The 15,204-nt window shown below is 56.2% G+C and overlaps 1 protein-coding gene across 7 annotated transcripts in view; it reads left to right on the top strand.

Moving 5' to 3' along the window:
- NAV1 (neuron navigator 1) overlaps positions 1-15,204 on the top strand; it is a 181,331-nt gene that overhangs the window by 104,616 nt on the left and 61,511 nt on the right. For all 7 annotated transcript variants that reach the window (XM_066379711.1, XM_066379703.1, XM_066379675.1 and 4 more), the window contains 2 exons: positions 5,284-5,386; positions 8,286-8,633. In XM_066379711.1, coding sequence (XP_066235808.1) covers positions 5,284-5,386; positions 8,286-8,633 — 451 coding nt within the window. The remainder of the gene's footprint in view (positions 1-5,283; positions 5,387-8,285; positions 8,634-15,204) is intronic.

Below are 15,204 nucleotides of genomic sequence, written 5' to 3'. Positions count from 1 at the left end.
GCAGTCGCAGTGCTCTGCTGGAGGGCAGGGAGATTTGTGTGGGCGATCACGCAGCCGAGACACATGCTCTGGAACCAACAGCCCTGGCCGGGGCACTGCTCCCATTCACAACCTGGGTGACATCCGGCCAGCCTTCCCTCTCTGGGCCTGCGTGATACCTTATCCCCCCCCCCCCCATCCACCATGTATGAAGTGAGAACATGGGTGATTCTTCCCAGCTCTTGAAATACTCTTCCTTTGACTCTCTCTGGTCCTCCTGTCGGTCCCCGGCTGCTCACAGCAAAAGCCAGTCTCTCTGTGGACATAAACCCAGGCCTCCACGGCCTCTGCCGGGGCAAACCTGCTCATGTGGGTTCTGAAACGTGGGTAGAAGTAATTAAGAGTGCAACAGGCCATGATTGAAGTTGACTTAATTGTAAGCTTGTAATTAAAGTTGTATAGAACTTGGGGAAATTTGTCTGCTGGGTTACGGGTCTGCTGGAGTCCCTACTCCGTCCCATGTGTTCCTGATCTGTCGTGGTTGTGGCCCTCCAGTTGGAGGCACCACATCGGGTTTTAAACTGATAGCCCAGAGAAGGCCCCCCAGGCCCAGCTTCCCACAGCTGAGACAGGCTGCAGGGGCCAATGGAAGATGGGGCTTCAGTTCAGTGCAAAGGTGGGTGGGGGGCCAGGCCTGTGAGTGCTCTAACAGATATGAGCAGCCATTTGCAAGGCATCTACTATGTGCAGGTATCAGGCTGAGCCCTCCACATGCATCAGCTTCTTAATCCTGACAACGACCCTTCTTGATGAATACCATCACCCTCCCCACGTCACAGAGGGGAGATACCTTGTTCCAGGTTGAACATGCTGGAGAGGGCAGTGCCAGAGTCTGAACTCAGGTCTTTTCAACACTGAGAACTACCATTGTTCCTTCCTGCCCCTGCCTCTCTGAACTTGGTCAGGGGGCTCATAGCCTTGCCCTGCAGGGGAAGCCTGTTCCCTGCTCTGATGTCAGAGCAGACAGAAGGATTCTGTCCTTACCACACTCCCTTGCACCCTGGACTGTCCTTCCACAGATTAATCACCTTCTGCTCTGCCACGTGGGAGACACATCTGCACGTGGGTCTCTGTTTGTGTCTGCAGAAGTTCTGGATGGCATGTGTCTGATGCTTGTGTGTATGTGGGAGTGTCCACAGCTACTGGCTGGACCGGGGGCAGGGGGTGTCTTCATTTTGAGTTGCTGCATTGTAGGGGAAGTAAGAGTGGCTTTGGCATCAGACAGACATGGAGGTGCCCGATGTGGTACGGTCACAGAGTAGGCATTCAGCACTGGGCACTGCTGCACCTGTGTCTCAGGTGTACTTGATGACTGTCCACTCACCCCAGGCTCATGTCAGACAGTAGCTCTCTGTGGTGTCATGTAACGGGCAGCAGTGTGTGGGGAGAAGCATCACCCCTCCTGCCAATGCCCAGTGCACACTGGACAGGTGTTGTTGTGGCGACTGCACATCACCATGGTGAGGGCTGGGTGAACATGCGCTTGCTTTCTTCTAGCTGAGGAGCACGTACAAACACACACACACATGCATGTACACACATACATATATACATGTACATACATGTGTGTACACACAAATCCACATACATGCATGTATACACATGTACACATGAGCTTCTAGGTTGGGTAAGGGTGAGGGTGGAGTGAATTCTTTTGCAAATGCCACTGTGTCCTACCATTAAGCTAGAACTGTAGGTTTGCCTGGGGTCATAGGTATGTGTGTCCAGTTGTCTGACCTCGGCGACGTGCCTGCAGCCTGCTGAGCTCCGAGGCCTTTTGTATGCTCAGTCAGCCCTCTGGTCCTGAAGCCATGCTGCCCCCCCAAGAATGAACTGCCACCCAGGAGCATTGGGTACAGCCAGCTTCTCAGGGACCTCAGCCACCCCAGAGGAGCCTTAGAGAAGCAGGGTGGCATGCCCACGGTGACCACCAGAGGGTACTGCTAGGCACAGAGGGAGCTGTAGGTGGAGCTTCCTGGGACCTCCAGGCCACCGCACAGCAAATCAGGCTGTTCCAGCCTGGCTCCCCACATACCCTAAACTTGCACCTGGGGGAGGCTTCCTTTAATGTTTCCCTGTGCCCTCCAGCTGGTCACCCTTCCCTGGACCTCAGCCCCCATCACTCAGTGGTGGGGTTGGGCTGAGTCCCTTCCAAGGACTCTATGGCTGTGACTTTTAGCAAGTCTCTGGGACTTTGGAGCAGTTCTGCTGACATGAACATGTGGCAATGGCTTGGTGGTGGTGGGATTGTCTTTAAAGGAGCGAGATGGGAAAAAGGGCCCAGTGCTCAGTGCAGTGAAAGGGGAGAAAGTGTCTCTTTTTCTGTTCGACCCCTTTGTGACCTAGGAAACAGGTGGACCATCCCAAGGCTGGCCACTAGTCGTTTATATTTTTTTCCTTAAAAAAAAAACAGCCCTGTAGAGCGTCGGCCTAGCGTGCGGAGGACCCAGGTTCGATTCCCGGCCAGGGCACACAGGAGAAGCGCCCATTTGCTTCTCCACCCCTCCGCCGCGCCTTCCTCTCTGTCTCTCTCTTCCCCTCCCGCAGCCAAGGCTCCATTGGAGCAAAGATGGCCCGGGCGCTGGGGATGGCTCCTTGGCCTCTGCCCCAGGCGCTAGAGTGGCTCTGGTCGCAACATGGCGACGCCCAGGATGGGCAGAGCATCGCCCCCTGGTGGGCAGAGCGTCGCCCCTTAGTGGGCGTGCCAGGTGGATCCCGGTCGGGCGCATGCGGGAGTCTGTCTGACTGTCTCTCCCTGTTTCCAGCTTCAGAAAAATGCAAAAAAAAAAACAAAAAAAAAAAAACAAAAAAAAACAGCCCTGACCGGTTGGCTCAGTGGTAGAGCATCGGCATGGCGTGCAGGAGTCCGGGATTTGATTCCCGGCTAGGGCACACAGGAGAAGCGCCCATCTGCTTCTCTACCCCTCCCCCTCTCCTTCCTCTTTGTCTCTCTCTTCCCCTCCCACAGCCAAGGCTCCATTGGAGCAAGGTTGGCCCAGGCGCTGAGGATGGCTCCATGGCCTCTGCCTCAGGCACTAGAATGGCTCTGGTCGCAACAGAGCAACGCCCAGATGGGCGGAGCATCGCCCCCTGGTGGGCATGCTGGGTGGATCCCCGTTGGGGGCGCATGCGGGAATCTGTCTGCCTCCCCATTTCCAACTTCAGGGAAAAAAAATAAAACAACAACAACAACAAAAAAAAACCATCTTCCTAATGGGACATGTATCTATCCATTCTTGAAATGTTCCCTGAGCCCCCGCCATGTGCAGTCACTTGCTGGGGGCGTGGAGACGCCGTGTCAAATTGGAAAGAACAGGAACGTCTTCCGGACGTGGCTCTGCTGGTGCTATGTGCTGGGCGTGTGCTCATCAATGGATTTCATCTCTCTGAGTCAGTTTTCTCATTTGTAAAATGGGACAAGAGGATGACTCCTTCACAAAGTCTGGGAGGATTTGACACTATAATGCATGCAAAGGGTTGGCACACTCACAGCCTCAAGGCGGCTCCCGGTTGCCATCTTGTTGAGACCGCACACCCCCAGAGGGGCCGGTCTCCATCCAGGTTTTTCCCTCATCTCTGCTAAACCCATAGAAAACATCGCCCTGGCCCTGAATCCCACATCTTGGCACCGTGCTCTTGGCCCCCAGATAGGCATTGTAGAACCAAGCTTTAAAAATATGTATGTACACTCTCTATTCTAATCTGGCCCATGCTCCCTGCTAAGCCATCCATCAAAGCCGTGCCACAGCTCACAAGGTGGTACTTGCCAGGATAAACAGGCGTGGCAGCCACAGAAGTGATGTCAGGCTGGCGACAAAGCTCGGGCCCCTGGCACAGAGGCCTGGATACACGGCGCTGACCACAGGAGATGCCACCACCCTCACTCCAGCCTCCTACAGGCTCCCCGGGGCAGGGAGGGAGAGGGGCCGGGGCTGGGCCTGACCCTGAGTCCCTCGGCCAACAGGAGAATCAGAGCAGCTGCCTGCCGGCCGGCCCAACATTAATCTTGGAAGAAAATGCCCTTTTGCAGGGCTCAGAGCTGTTCCCTTTGGCCACTAAGGAACCTCATCCTCTCACTGAATTGGGCTGGCGGGGGGGAGGGGCACTGAACAGGCAATTGGTTTTCAGGATTGCAGAGGGTCTGGGGGTGGAGGATCAGTTCCTGGGTCTGCTCCTTGATGTGGGTCCTGGACTCTCTCTCTCATGGATTGCCTCAAGGAGGCTTTGGGAATTGGATTCCATTAGGTGACCCTGAGTCGCAAAGTCAAAGATTAAGTGTGGGGCAGGGACAGGTCCTCTGCGTGTTCGTCTCCTTTGAGCCTGCTGTGGTCTCCAGCATACAGTGTATGTCTGTCTGACAAGGGTCCACTGGACGGACTGATGAGAGCTAGGGGTACCCAGGTACCACTCAACCTTTTGTGTACTATTTTCACCCCAGGAAGGAGAGGGGTAGATTTCTGTTTGCTGACCTTAAATGCTCATCCGACCCGACTGATAACCTAACTGCAAGCCAAGGTTGGATAAAGTGACCCGCTCATTTAAGATTCTGTGGGTGGGGCCACACCCACACATCCTCCTCTATAAGGATGGTGCTGTGTGCCAGGGTCCTGCTGCCCAGAGCCCAGTTCATGCTCCGATGATGACTATGCACCCCCTCCAGCCCCTCCTTATCTAGAGGCGCTGTCTGAACTTCCAGCTCCAGAGTGTGGTATGGCCCCAGCTGGCTGGCTCCAGCTCCCCAGGGCGGGCTGTTAGCATCTCTTCCTCACTCTGTGATCCTTGTGTCAGCAACTCACAAGCAGCTGTGGCAGTATTTACACCACAGACATTGGCAACCACCACACGCCCAGAGTCCCTGCCTCTGAGAGCCTGCTGTTGAACTTTTACCAGCACATCACAGGGGATGGGGTTCCAGCTGACCTCACCCATGGGAAGTGTGGCCCAGGATGTTTGCTGTGAGAAGCAGGACCTCCCCAAAAAGAAGTAGGAAAAGGCAGTCACAAACGGGGAGGGTGTGAAAGGCGTGTGTAGACACAGCAGGCCCCAAGCCTGCAGCCCCTTTTCAAGGCTGAGTCTTCAGAATGGTCAAGGGCACGTGTCTGGGGTTTTAGAAGGCCTGAGAGGCAGGGGCCAGATGCCCCAGGTCTGGTGCCTGGGGAGATAGTCAATCTCTGCTCCTCTGACCCCCCCCCAGGTCCCCAGCAATGAGTCCTCCTCATTCACCCAATGCTTTCTCCTTCTCAGATCCAGAGTCCCAGAGGAAGAGGACAGTGCAGAATGTTCTGGACCTTCGACAGAACCTGGAAGAGACCATGTCCAGCCTGCGAGGGTCCCAGGTGACTCACAGGTAAGTCACAGAGTGGGGGAGTCATGCCCTCCACCACCCTCTTCTGTCTCCCATGCTGGGGGCAGGGCCCCAGCGTCTTTCCTCTGAAGTCTCCTGCATTCTGGGATTCCAGGGTGGTGGCCTCTCACCACCCAGGGAGGGTCTTTCCACTCTGAAGTCAGGTTCCCTCTTGTCTGTCCAGCCTGAGAGCTCAGAGGCGCTCACACAGCATCACCCAGACTCCTTGCTATGTGGCTGTGCCCCTCCACCTACCCTGGGGAGTTTGCAGACTCCAGCTGCTTGAGCATCACCTTCCCACAGCACCCCCCACCACCACCAGCAGGGCATCCTGGCCTTAGTCTCCATGATTCAGAATTTCCCCCCACTCCTTGGGCTGCCCAGATGAGCTCATGCTGCAACTCCGAGGGGGATAGAGGGCCGGGCTGCACTTGGGGGTAGAGAGCAAGTGAGCAGCAGCCAGGATTGGGAAATCACGGGGGTGTGAGACAGGAAGGCTCAGAGAGGGACAGGCAGCCTGTCCAGCTGGACTGGAGACCGGTCCCTCCCCATCTCCTGGGGTTGGAGCTGGAGAGCAGAGCTGGGACACGAACGATGGGAAAAGGATGTACTTTCTTAACCCAAGAGTGTGGCCAACGGATATCCGAACTGAATTTACATACCTCCCATGATGGAGAACTCATGACCTACCAACTCTGAGTGGAACTAAAATCAGGCCACTGTGGTTTTCACCCACCTTCTCGAGTTCCCCGGCTCAAGACCACCCTCCTCTCTACTCCACACTCCTTCCCATCGTCCCCCCACCCTCCTGTCTCTGCCCTGTGCTTCCCGACATCGACAACATTCTCAGTGGTGGGGGACAGAGCCCCTACTCTTGGGGGCCACCTCTGCTCAGGCCAGCAGGAGGGCCCTGGCTGCTGAAAGGGATCCAGTCATGCAGGTCAGAGGAAAATGTGGATGGTGGGTGGGCCTCCCGGAGACCCTGAAACTTGGGCTGCTCTATCTGCCTCCACCCCCAACCCCGCATGGGACCGGGGTCTGGCTCCGTGTAGCTCATCATTTCAGAGACCAGGTGGGAGAAATCTCTAACACCCCCTTCCCTATCCAGGGACAGTGCTGAACGTCACTCAGCACCGGTTGCCTGCCAGACCATGCCAAAGAAGGCAGAAAGCGCTCAGTGGCCAAGAGGGTCATACCCCGAGTGACTCACCCCCAAGGAAAGGGCAGAGGCTGTAGCTTTAGCCTCCTGGAGCCACTGACTATGAGCAGCCAGCTCCCCAAGTTGAGCAAAGCAGCTTGACCCCAGGCTGGCCCTGTTTGTTGGAGGGGAGGGTGTTGGTGTGGGGGAGACCAAAAGTCTTTTGCACACAGCTAACTGTCTCCCCTTACGGGAAAGGGAACCAGGGGCCCAGACGCTGGTTTTCTGTTTGCCGTGGACCCAGGGCCACTTTTGCTCTCAGCCTGGGTTTCTGTGGTTCTCATCCCACACCTGGACAACCGAAATGGTGACTTCCTGAATTTTCATGGCCCTTTTACTTTCTCAGGAGCTTTCCATTGTTCAGTCCTGGGACTTGACAGGACATTCACAGAATCCTGGGTAGGAGGGCGCATCCTCCGTGAGTCACCTCGAGTCACAAAGGCTGATGGGGGCTTGTCTGCATCCCGCAGGCTCAGAGCCCATGCTGGCTGCGTGCAGGCACCAAGCTGGACCTGACCTATATAGATGGAGCACGCACGGGCCCCATGCCTGAGGGGCCCGCTGCCCAGTGAGTGCTCCCATCACAGTCATCCCCTGCCTGGAGCTCACAGACTCATGCTGGGTTCGGTTCCTTCCAGAGAGTTCTGTTCCTGCCCTGCTTCCTTTATTTCCGCAGCAAGGGTAGCGTCTGGGTTACGGGCTAGACTGGGGAGGAAATGAAACTCACCCTGTGCTCTGGCCCACTGCTCCCCCACATAACATGCTCCCCAGATGGGGGCAAGAGGAGGCCTGGGGTCAGGAACCAGTGTAGTTTCTTCCCCCGCCAACTCAGGCGTTTAGAGGCGGGTCTGGGGGTGAACACGGAGGAGGAGGAGGCTCTCAGTGCAAGAGCGAGACAGGAGCAGACAGGCTCAGACTTGTGGGTGTGGACGCAGCACCACCCACATTGTACACCGTTTTATTGCTAGGTATAGACTTACTGCGAACACCACTGTCCCAGGCCTCACCACCCTGTTGCCTATGCTCGGGCCACTGTCTACTGCCAACCCAGGTGTGTTTCCTTGGCCTGGCCTGAGGCCTGAGGCCTGAGGCTTGGGACCCTGGACACCCCGCTTCACCCCCACCTTCTTCTCCTCTGTCCTCTCCACAGTCCAGTTACACTGTTCTCTGCTGAGGCTCCTCCCTGCTGCCCTGGGCCTCTGGTGGGAGCCAGTCTCACAGGGAGCCCAGGTTCTCAGAGCTTTTTCTGCACTGTGCACCCCACTCCAGACTGTGCTGTCTTGGTTTGGAATAAACTAGTTCTCTGCCCCTCATTAGAAAGGGGAACAGGGTCAGTGATAGGCCTTCTGTGCTTTGGTGGCCAGACACCGCCCCCCCCGGGGGGGGGATCTCACCAGCTCCTTCCTGTTTACTGAGCACATCAGGGCCAGGCCCTCCGTGTATGGGACCCTAGATCTCTAAGAAGTAGCTCTCAGTTGCTGGGCCCACTTCACAGATGAGGAAGTGCAGGTTTCAGTTCAACGACCTCTTCGGTTCATGTCTCATGGCCCTCCTGGCACTGAGGTCATTTTTGCTGACAACCTGAGATGACAAGTAACAGGGGGGCAGCACCCACAAAGGGTGAGTAGCCTGGGGTGAGTGGGGAGCCGCCGGCTTGGGGCAGCTGTGCCTGGAGTAAACCGATGCCCTCTGCCCCCCCCCCAGCTCCCTGGAGACAACCTGCTACGACAGCGACGACGCCAATCCCCGCAGCGTGTCCAGCCTCTCCAACCGCTCGTCCCCCCTGTCCTGGCGCTATGGCCAGGCCAGCCCACGGCTGCAGGCAGGCGACGCTCCCTCGGTGGGCGGGAGCTGCCGCTCAGAGGGGCCGCCAGCGTGGTACATGCACGGGGAGCGGGCGCACTACTCGCACACCATGCCCATGCGCAGCCCCAGCAAGCTCAGCCACATCTCCCGCCTCGACTCCGACGATGCGGACCTCAAGTCCGGCTACATGAGCGACAGCGACCTCATGGGCAAGACCATGACGGAGGACGATGATATCACAACCGGGTGAGGGCGGGCCCTGCTCGGGTCGGGGGCCGGGGCTGGGGGATGTGCGTCGACCTGAGGGATGGAACCCCTTACCAGAGGAGTGGAGCCCACGCGCTGGGGGGCTCGGGTCTACTGCGCTGTGACTAGGGGCCTCCGTGCTCCTCTGATGCACCTGGTCCTTCTAGATGTGGGTGTGGTGGGCAGGGCCACCCGCTGGGAGCTGATGCCTCCTCTCATTGGCTCCCGTGGCTGTCATTCAGTGGTGCATCCTCCCCCTCTCAAAAGGCTGGTAGGAGGGGCCCTGGACAGAATGTTGGTCTCAGCACTTCTGCTAACTCCGTAGAACTTGTCTGATCTCATCTGCTTACCCGTTTGTGAAAAGAGGGTGATAAGACTATTTGTCTCTCGAGAGGCTGCTGGGAGAGAAAATGGAGTGTGGGGTGGGAACCGGCATGAAGTGGACACTGTAGCCCCTGTGCCTCCTCCTGCGGCGTCCTGGCTCCTGTCCCTGGCTCACCTTGTGGCCCGGTGTCCTCTGCTCGGCTTCCTTCCTCCTCTTCCTTCCTGTCCCAGCCTGGTCCACCCCTTTCCCTGTCCTCGCCCCACAGGACCCTCATCTTCTTATCTTTTTCTGCCCCTGTTGACAAGGTGGCGTTTCTGCAGCAGCTTGATCTTGTGTGACCACATGGGGGAAGGATAGGAAGAAAGAGGGGCTGGCCAAGCCCTGAGACCACAGAGCCGCATGGGTTCTGAAAGCTTCCAGGGGGCCGTCTCAGCAGGCCATGTTTACACTTGTCCTGCTCACTTGGTTCGCTAACACCCTCCCAGGGACCACACAGGAAGTGGCGGGGGCTACCTCTCCCTCAGACAATCTCCGAATTTAAGAGGATAGAAGGACGAGAGGAGAGCTGAACTCAGGCCATCAGCAGCTCCCCACCCAGGGAAAACCAGGAGGGACCTGGTGGGGCTGTCTGGCCAAGGAGGCCGCTCTGGAGCAAACAGCTGACGCAGGATTGGGGTTGTTTACTGCCCATAAACCCGAGGGCCCGGACCTCATTCAGTTGGCCAGCCCCTCCTGCGCCCAGAGGGCGGTGCTGGCCAAGAGGAGCCAGCAGTCTGGCCGTCTGCTCTGCCCGGGATTCTTCCTGTCATCTGGGACCTCCCGGCCAGCTGGGCCGAAGGAGGCACAGCCCCTGCAGGAGCAATGTTCCTGAAGTCCCCCAGGTGATGACAGGACCATAGCCTTGGCCCTCAGAGAGCTCCCAGACCCCCACCCCCCACTGCCTAGGAGCCATGGCCGAAAACTCCTGTCTCTGGAGAGGTCCCTGTCTGAGGAATGTGGCCGGACTTCTGTGCATGCTAGGGCAAGCCAGCCAGCCTCTCTGAGCTGTGGTTTGTCTGTCTGCTGAACACAGGTGACGAGAACCTGTCTCAGGGCGGTTATGAGAATTAAATGGGTCGGTCCACATGGACAGCCTGGAATAGTTTTTAGCTTGTCATAAAGATCTCACGACATGCTGCACATGCTAGTTATTATTACCACTTATCATTATTTTTATTGTTATTATTGAAATGCCTGAGGGAGGACAAGGACTCCACCTTCCTAGGGTCCCAGACTTGCCCTCAGAGTGTGCAGTCTGACCAGGTGTCATGGCAGCCGGCAGACCCTGCTACAGAGATTTGGGGTGCAGGGGATAGAATGCTGTGTGGGGGGGAGCAGTTGGTACCCTCTGTCCACCCTGGAACCCTTTCTGTATCCTGTTCCCTTTGGACAGTGTGCGTGCACCCCAGTCAGTGGAGAAAGCGGGGTTCTCTGTTGTGAGTGACAGCCTTTTCCCCCAATCCATCTGTCCCAATAGCCACTGCCACTCACCTTCCTGCCTTCCCAACTGCCGGTAAGGGCCAGCAGGGAGGGCAAGCTGACCGCTGGTGTACACCTTCCCCACAGTGACACAAGCAACCACGGGCACCCTGGGAGCCATGATGCCTGGTCGTGATGCTGAGACGTTCTCATTGCTTTCAGTTACGGGAGGAGGGGGGAGTTGTCCCCTGGGGAGCTCCTCCCAGCCGATGTGCAGTCCCATCAGCTCTCTGCTCCGTCCAAACACCGGCCCCTCTTCTGAGCCTGTGAAATCTCGGAGAAGGCACGGCCTTCTAACCAGAGTGAGTGGTGACTGCTGCCTGCCCCCAAGTACTTGTGCACCTTTGGAAAATTATGTATTTTCACAGTCGTTGCTGAGATGTGTTTTCTGCACGTGGCTGATATGTTAACATCTCTGAGTGCCAGCTCAGGAGCATTAAGCTCGTTCACATTATTGTGTGGACATCACCACCACCACCATCTCCAGACCTGTGTCCCTCTTTCCAACCCGACACTGTCCCCATGAAACCCTAACCCCTGCCCCTGCCCCCAGCCCCTGGCATCCCCTACCATCCATCCACTTCCTGTCTCTGAGAACCTGACAACTCTAAGTGCCTCATATAACACAGCGTTGGTCACTGGCGTGTGTCATCAAGCGTGATGTACTCAGGGTCTATCCATGTGGTAGCAGGTGTCAGAATTCCCTTCCTTTTCACAGCTAAGTAATATCTTATGATATGGAGGGACCACATTTGATGTATCCAGTCAGCCGCTGATGGCTCATGCCCACCTTTTGGATAATCCTGCTGTGAACATGGGTGTACATGTGTGTGTTCAAGCCCTCGGTGTCCCTTTCTCTGGGGCTGCATCCAGCAGTGGAATCACTGGACGATATGGGAGTTCCACTTTCAACGTGTAGAAGAACCCACTAGTGGTGCATGAGGGCTCTAGTTTCTCACCTGTATTTTTCTTTTCGTTTGAATAGCCAGCCTAACGGGTGTGACACAGTGTCTCATTGTGGTTTTGATTTGCATTCCCCTGACTGCTCGTCACATTGAGCATCTTTTTGTATGTTTATGGGTCATACCTTCACCTTCTTTGGAGAAATGTCTGTGCACATCCTTTGCCCATTTTTTTCTCTTTCCATTGGGTCATTTTTCAGTGGTTATTTTATTCCAGGAGCTCTTTATTATATTCTGGATACAAGATCCTCAGAAGAGACACAATTTGCAAATGTCTACGCTGCCTCTTCTTTCTGTCAGTGATGTCTTCAAGTTCACACGGGATTTTCATCCTGATAAAGTCCCGTTTGTCTATTTTGTGTGTTTTCTCACCTGTGCGTTGGCCACTGTAGCCAAGAGATCATTGCCAAAGCCAGTTACGTGAAGCTTTCCCTCTGTGTTTTCCTCTAAGAGGTTTATAGCTGGTGGGTCTTTTTTTATAAAACGCAGGTACTTAATCTCACCTCAAGACCCTACCATGGCAAATTCTGGGCTGCGCCTGAAGGCTACAGTTTTCTAAAGCTCCGTGACCACAGGCTAATCCACCTTTCCAGGAAGTACAAGAATCTTTCCCCCTGTACACTCCCATGCTGACAGCCAGTCTTGCAGACACAGTGACAGGGGGCTTCTTCTATTTCAAAAAGAATGACATTGTTAGAAAGTGTCTAAATAGTCACCTAGACTCTGCTTCAGTGTAACTTCTGCACATTGCTGAGTCAACTTTTGTTGTCTGGAGATGGGGGAGGGGGAGACTAGAATAAGTGTAAATCTTCGTTCAAATAATTCAACATCTTCCTGATGCTCTCTCCTCTCCTCTCCTCTCCTCTCCTCTCCTCTCCTCTCCTCTCCTCTCCTCTCCTCTCCTCTCCTCTCCTCTCCTCCCCTCCCCTCCCCTCCCCTCCCTCTTCCCCTCCCCTCCCCCCTTCCCCTCCCATCCCCTCCCCCCTTCCCCTCCCCTCCCCTGCCTTCCCTCCCCCTCCCCCCTCTCCCCTCCTCTCCTCTCCTCTCCTCTCTTCTCTTCTCTGGACTGCCCCTCTCCCACAGAAATGTCCCCCCATTTAATCTTAGTATTTTCTTAAGTGATCCAGGTTTTCGTGCTTTTCCAGGCCCCCCTCCTAGAAGCTCTTGAGCTGTCCCTGATCCTCTTAAACTTTGGCAGTTTGACCGGTCACCACCTGACTCTGTCCCACCCATGTCATGGCCACATCATGATGCTGTGGACAACTTGGAGTTGGCTGCCAATTAATGGTCCTAGGTGATAGCTCGGGACATTCTTACCTCTTGAAAAGAGAAAAGGAATTTGTTTTTCTAAAAATAGGAAAGTCTGGAATTTAATCTAATAAGAAGATAAGGTCCACAGCCATCTGTGCCCGCATCCCAACCCCAGTCAGAGCGGGAGGGGGAGAAGGGTGGCCCCGCTGAGGCAGACACCGGCAGGGGGATTGGGGCCACGTGTGCCCAGAGGGCAAGGAGGTCAGCCAGCCCTCCCTGCGTCCCCTCCTTACTCGAACTCAAGGTTTTTTTCCGCATCTCCATGTCTGTCTGTGCAAATGGCAGTCTATGCTGCTGGGACCCAGCTTTGCAGGGTGAGGGGCAGGAGCCCCAGGCTCAGCCAGCGCCATGCCAATGGGTCTCACACCTCCAGGGGGCGCCATTCACATTGTGGAGTTGTGTCCTTTGCAACCCTGGCAGGACTTCTGTCCAGGGTCCCATGCCCAGGGCCACAGGATCTTAGGCCCCACCCTGCAGAGGCTGTGTGTGTGTTTTGGGGACGGCAGGACCCGTGTTCCCTCGGGTGGTTCCCCATTCCGTGTGTGGCTAAATATTCTGTCTTCTGCCCCTCCTACCTCCCAGGCTGTCCTCTTGAACTCCGCCTGGGGGCTCCGGAGCAGATGGGATTTGTTTCCTTCTTGGCTCTGAAGTGTCCTGACGTTGAGAAATGTCAAATCAAATAAACTGGAGGCCCCGGCTTCTCCTGGGCGGGCTCTGTGCTCCCCGAGGCTGTGGCCGGGAGCCCAGGCCTTAAAGAGATGCCGCCCAGCCTGCCGTGTCACTGGGGCCTCTGCAGCCCCCTCCTGAGAAGCAGCTCGGTTGCTGCTGTCCAGTTTGGCAGAGGGCTGACCCCAACCTGCCCACCCACCTTCAGCCACAGGAATTCTCCCACATGGGCGCTGGGTTTGTAGATTTGTCTAAGGAGAAAAGAACCCTCCTGAACTCGGACTAGCAGGAAAAAGAGTCTCCTTTCTCTTCTGTTTCCTGGCCCCTCATGATGCGGCCCACCCAGTGGGCAGCTGGACCAGGCTGACTTTGGCCCGAGCAACACAAGGCTAGGGGCACAGGACAGTAGGGGCCGCTCTGGGGAGGACCTAACATTCAAGTTCAGGAAGGACATGGTCTCTGCCCTTGAAGCACGTCCGGTCTGAAAGGAGGGAGATGCCTCCTGGGCCCATGGTGGAAGCAGCATCATGTGAAAGCTCGCCACTGGGCTGCTTGGGTCCGAACCCTGGCTCTCTCTTCTCGCTCTGGGTGTGGGTGAGCTCTTCATCCCCCTCCACTTGTGTTCTCGGCTGGAAATGAGGAGAGGGTGGTACCTGCTCTGTGAGACTGGATGCTGGCTCTCCCTCGTAGCAAGCTGGTGGACCTCGGCTGTCATGTGCGCATCCTCAGGGATGGTGCTATGTTGGGAAAAGTGTGTATTGACCTTCATGCTTGAAAATGATGTTTCTGGTCCTCCCTAGCAGGACCACCTAAGTGTTCTGCCCAGCGAGCTGGCTACTATGTTCTGAGCCAGATACACCTACTCATATAGTGCCCTCCCACGGCAAAGAGTGACCACCTTGTGTGGGGCAGCTGAGCTAGCTGCCCACAGGACCCCACAATGAGCGTGGCCTCTTTCCCATTCTGACCTGGCTGCCCCTCACTCAAACAGGGAGAGTGTATTGAGCTGGGGTCCCCCGGAAGTGACCTGGAGACTGGGATTTGACTACAGAGGGTTAATTTGAGAGGTGACAACAGAAAGCCCTGATGGGAAGCAGGAAGGTGAGTCAGGAGGCAGGCGGACCCCAGAGTGGGCGTTGCCACATACGGTGACTGCAAGGCGGGCCACTGGCCAGGGCTCAGGGATTTCTGGGATGTTTCCTGGCACCCAGAGGGAAGTGTGGGTATTTGTCTCCAGTTGTGTTCCGGCACCCCACTGAAAGGAACGCCTCGGGCTGAGAGTCACAGGTGCCCTCAGGAGCGTTCTGTTGGCATCCATGGGGACCGCGGCTGCAGAGGGGACAGAGGTGGAACACAGATGGCATCGATTATAAAGAAAGAAAGAGGGTGTGGCATCAGGCTTCTGGGTCTGATGGGAGGGAGGGGTGGCATCAGAAAGCCCCCCCACACATGCCCCAGCTCCTGAAACACCCTTTGATTCTTACAACAGAAGAATGTTAGCACTGCCCAGCCCGTGTGGGGTTCACCTGCATCGCCATGTCTGTTCAAACCCAACAGGGTTGGTTGGAAGGTGTGAGTCAGCCAGGCATTCCGGAGGGGCAGCCGGATGGATGCTAGTTGCCGTGGCAACTGAGGCAGGCTGAAGCTGCGCAGTGAGCAGCCCCACCCCCCTGGTGTCCTAGTAACCTACAATTGAGGTGCCGGGTCCTCACTGAGTTTGACAGCATACAATTTGGTTGACAATCAGGATGGGGATGGGGGTGCCAAAGCTGTGGGGATGGGTTTGGCT

Source organism: Saccopteryx leptura, chromosome 1 (assembly GCF_036850995.1).
Source record: "Saccopteryx leptura isolate mSacLep1 chromosome 1, mSacLep1_pri_phased_curated, whole genome shotgun sequence".
Lineage (NCBI taxonomy): Eukaryota > Metazoa > Chordata > Mammalia > Chiroptera > Emballonuridae > Saccopteryx > Saccopteryx leptura.
This window is presented reverse-complemented; position numbering and strand designations above follow the sequence as displayed.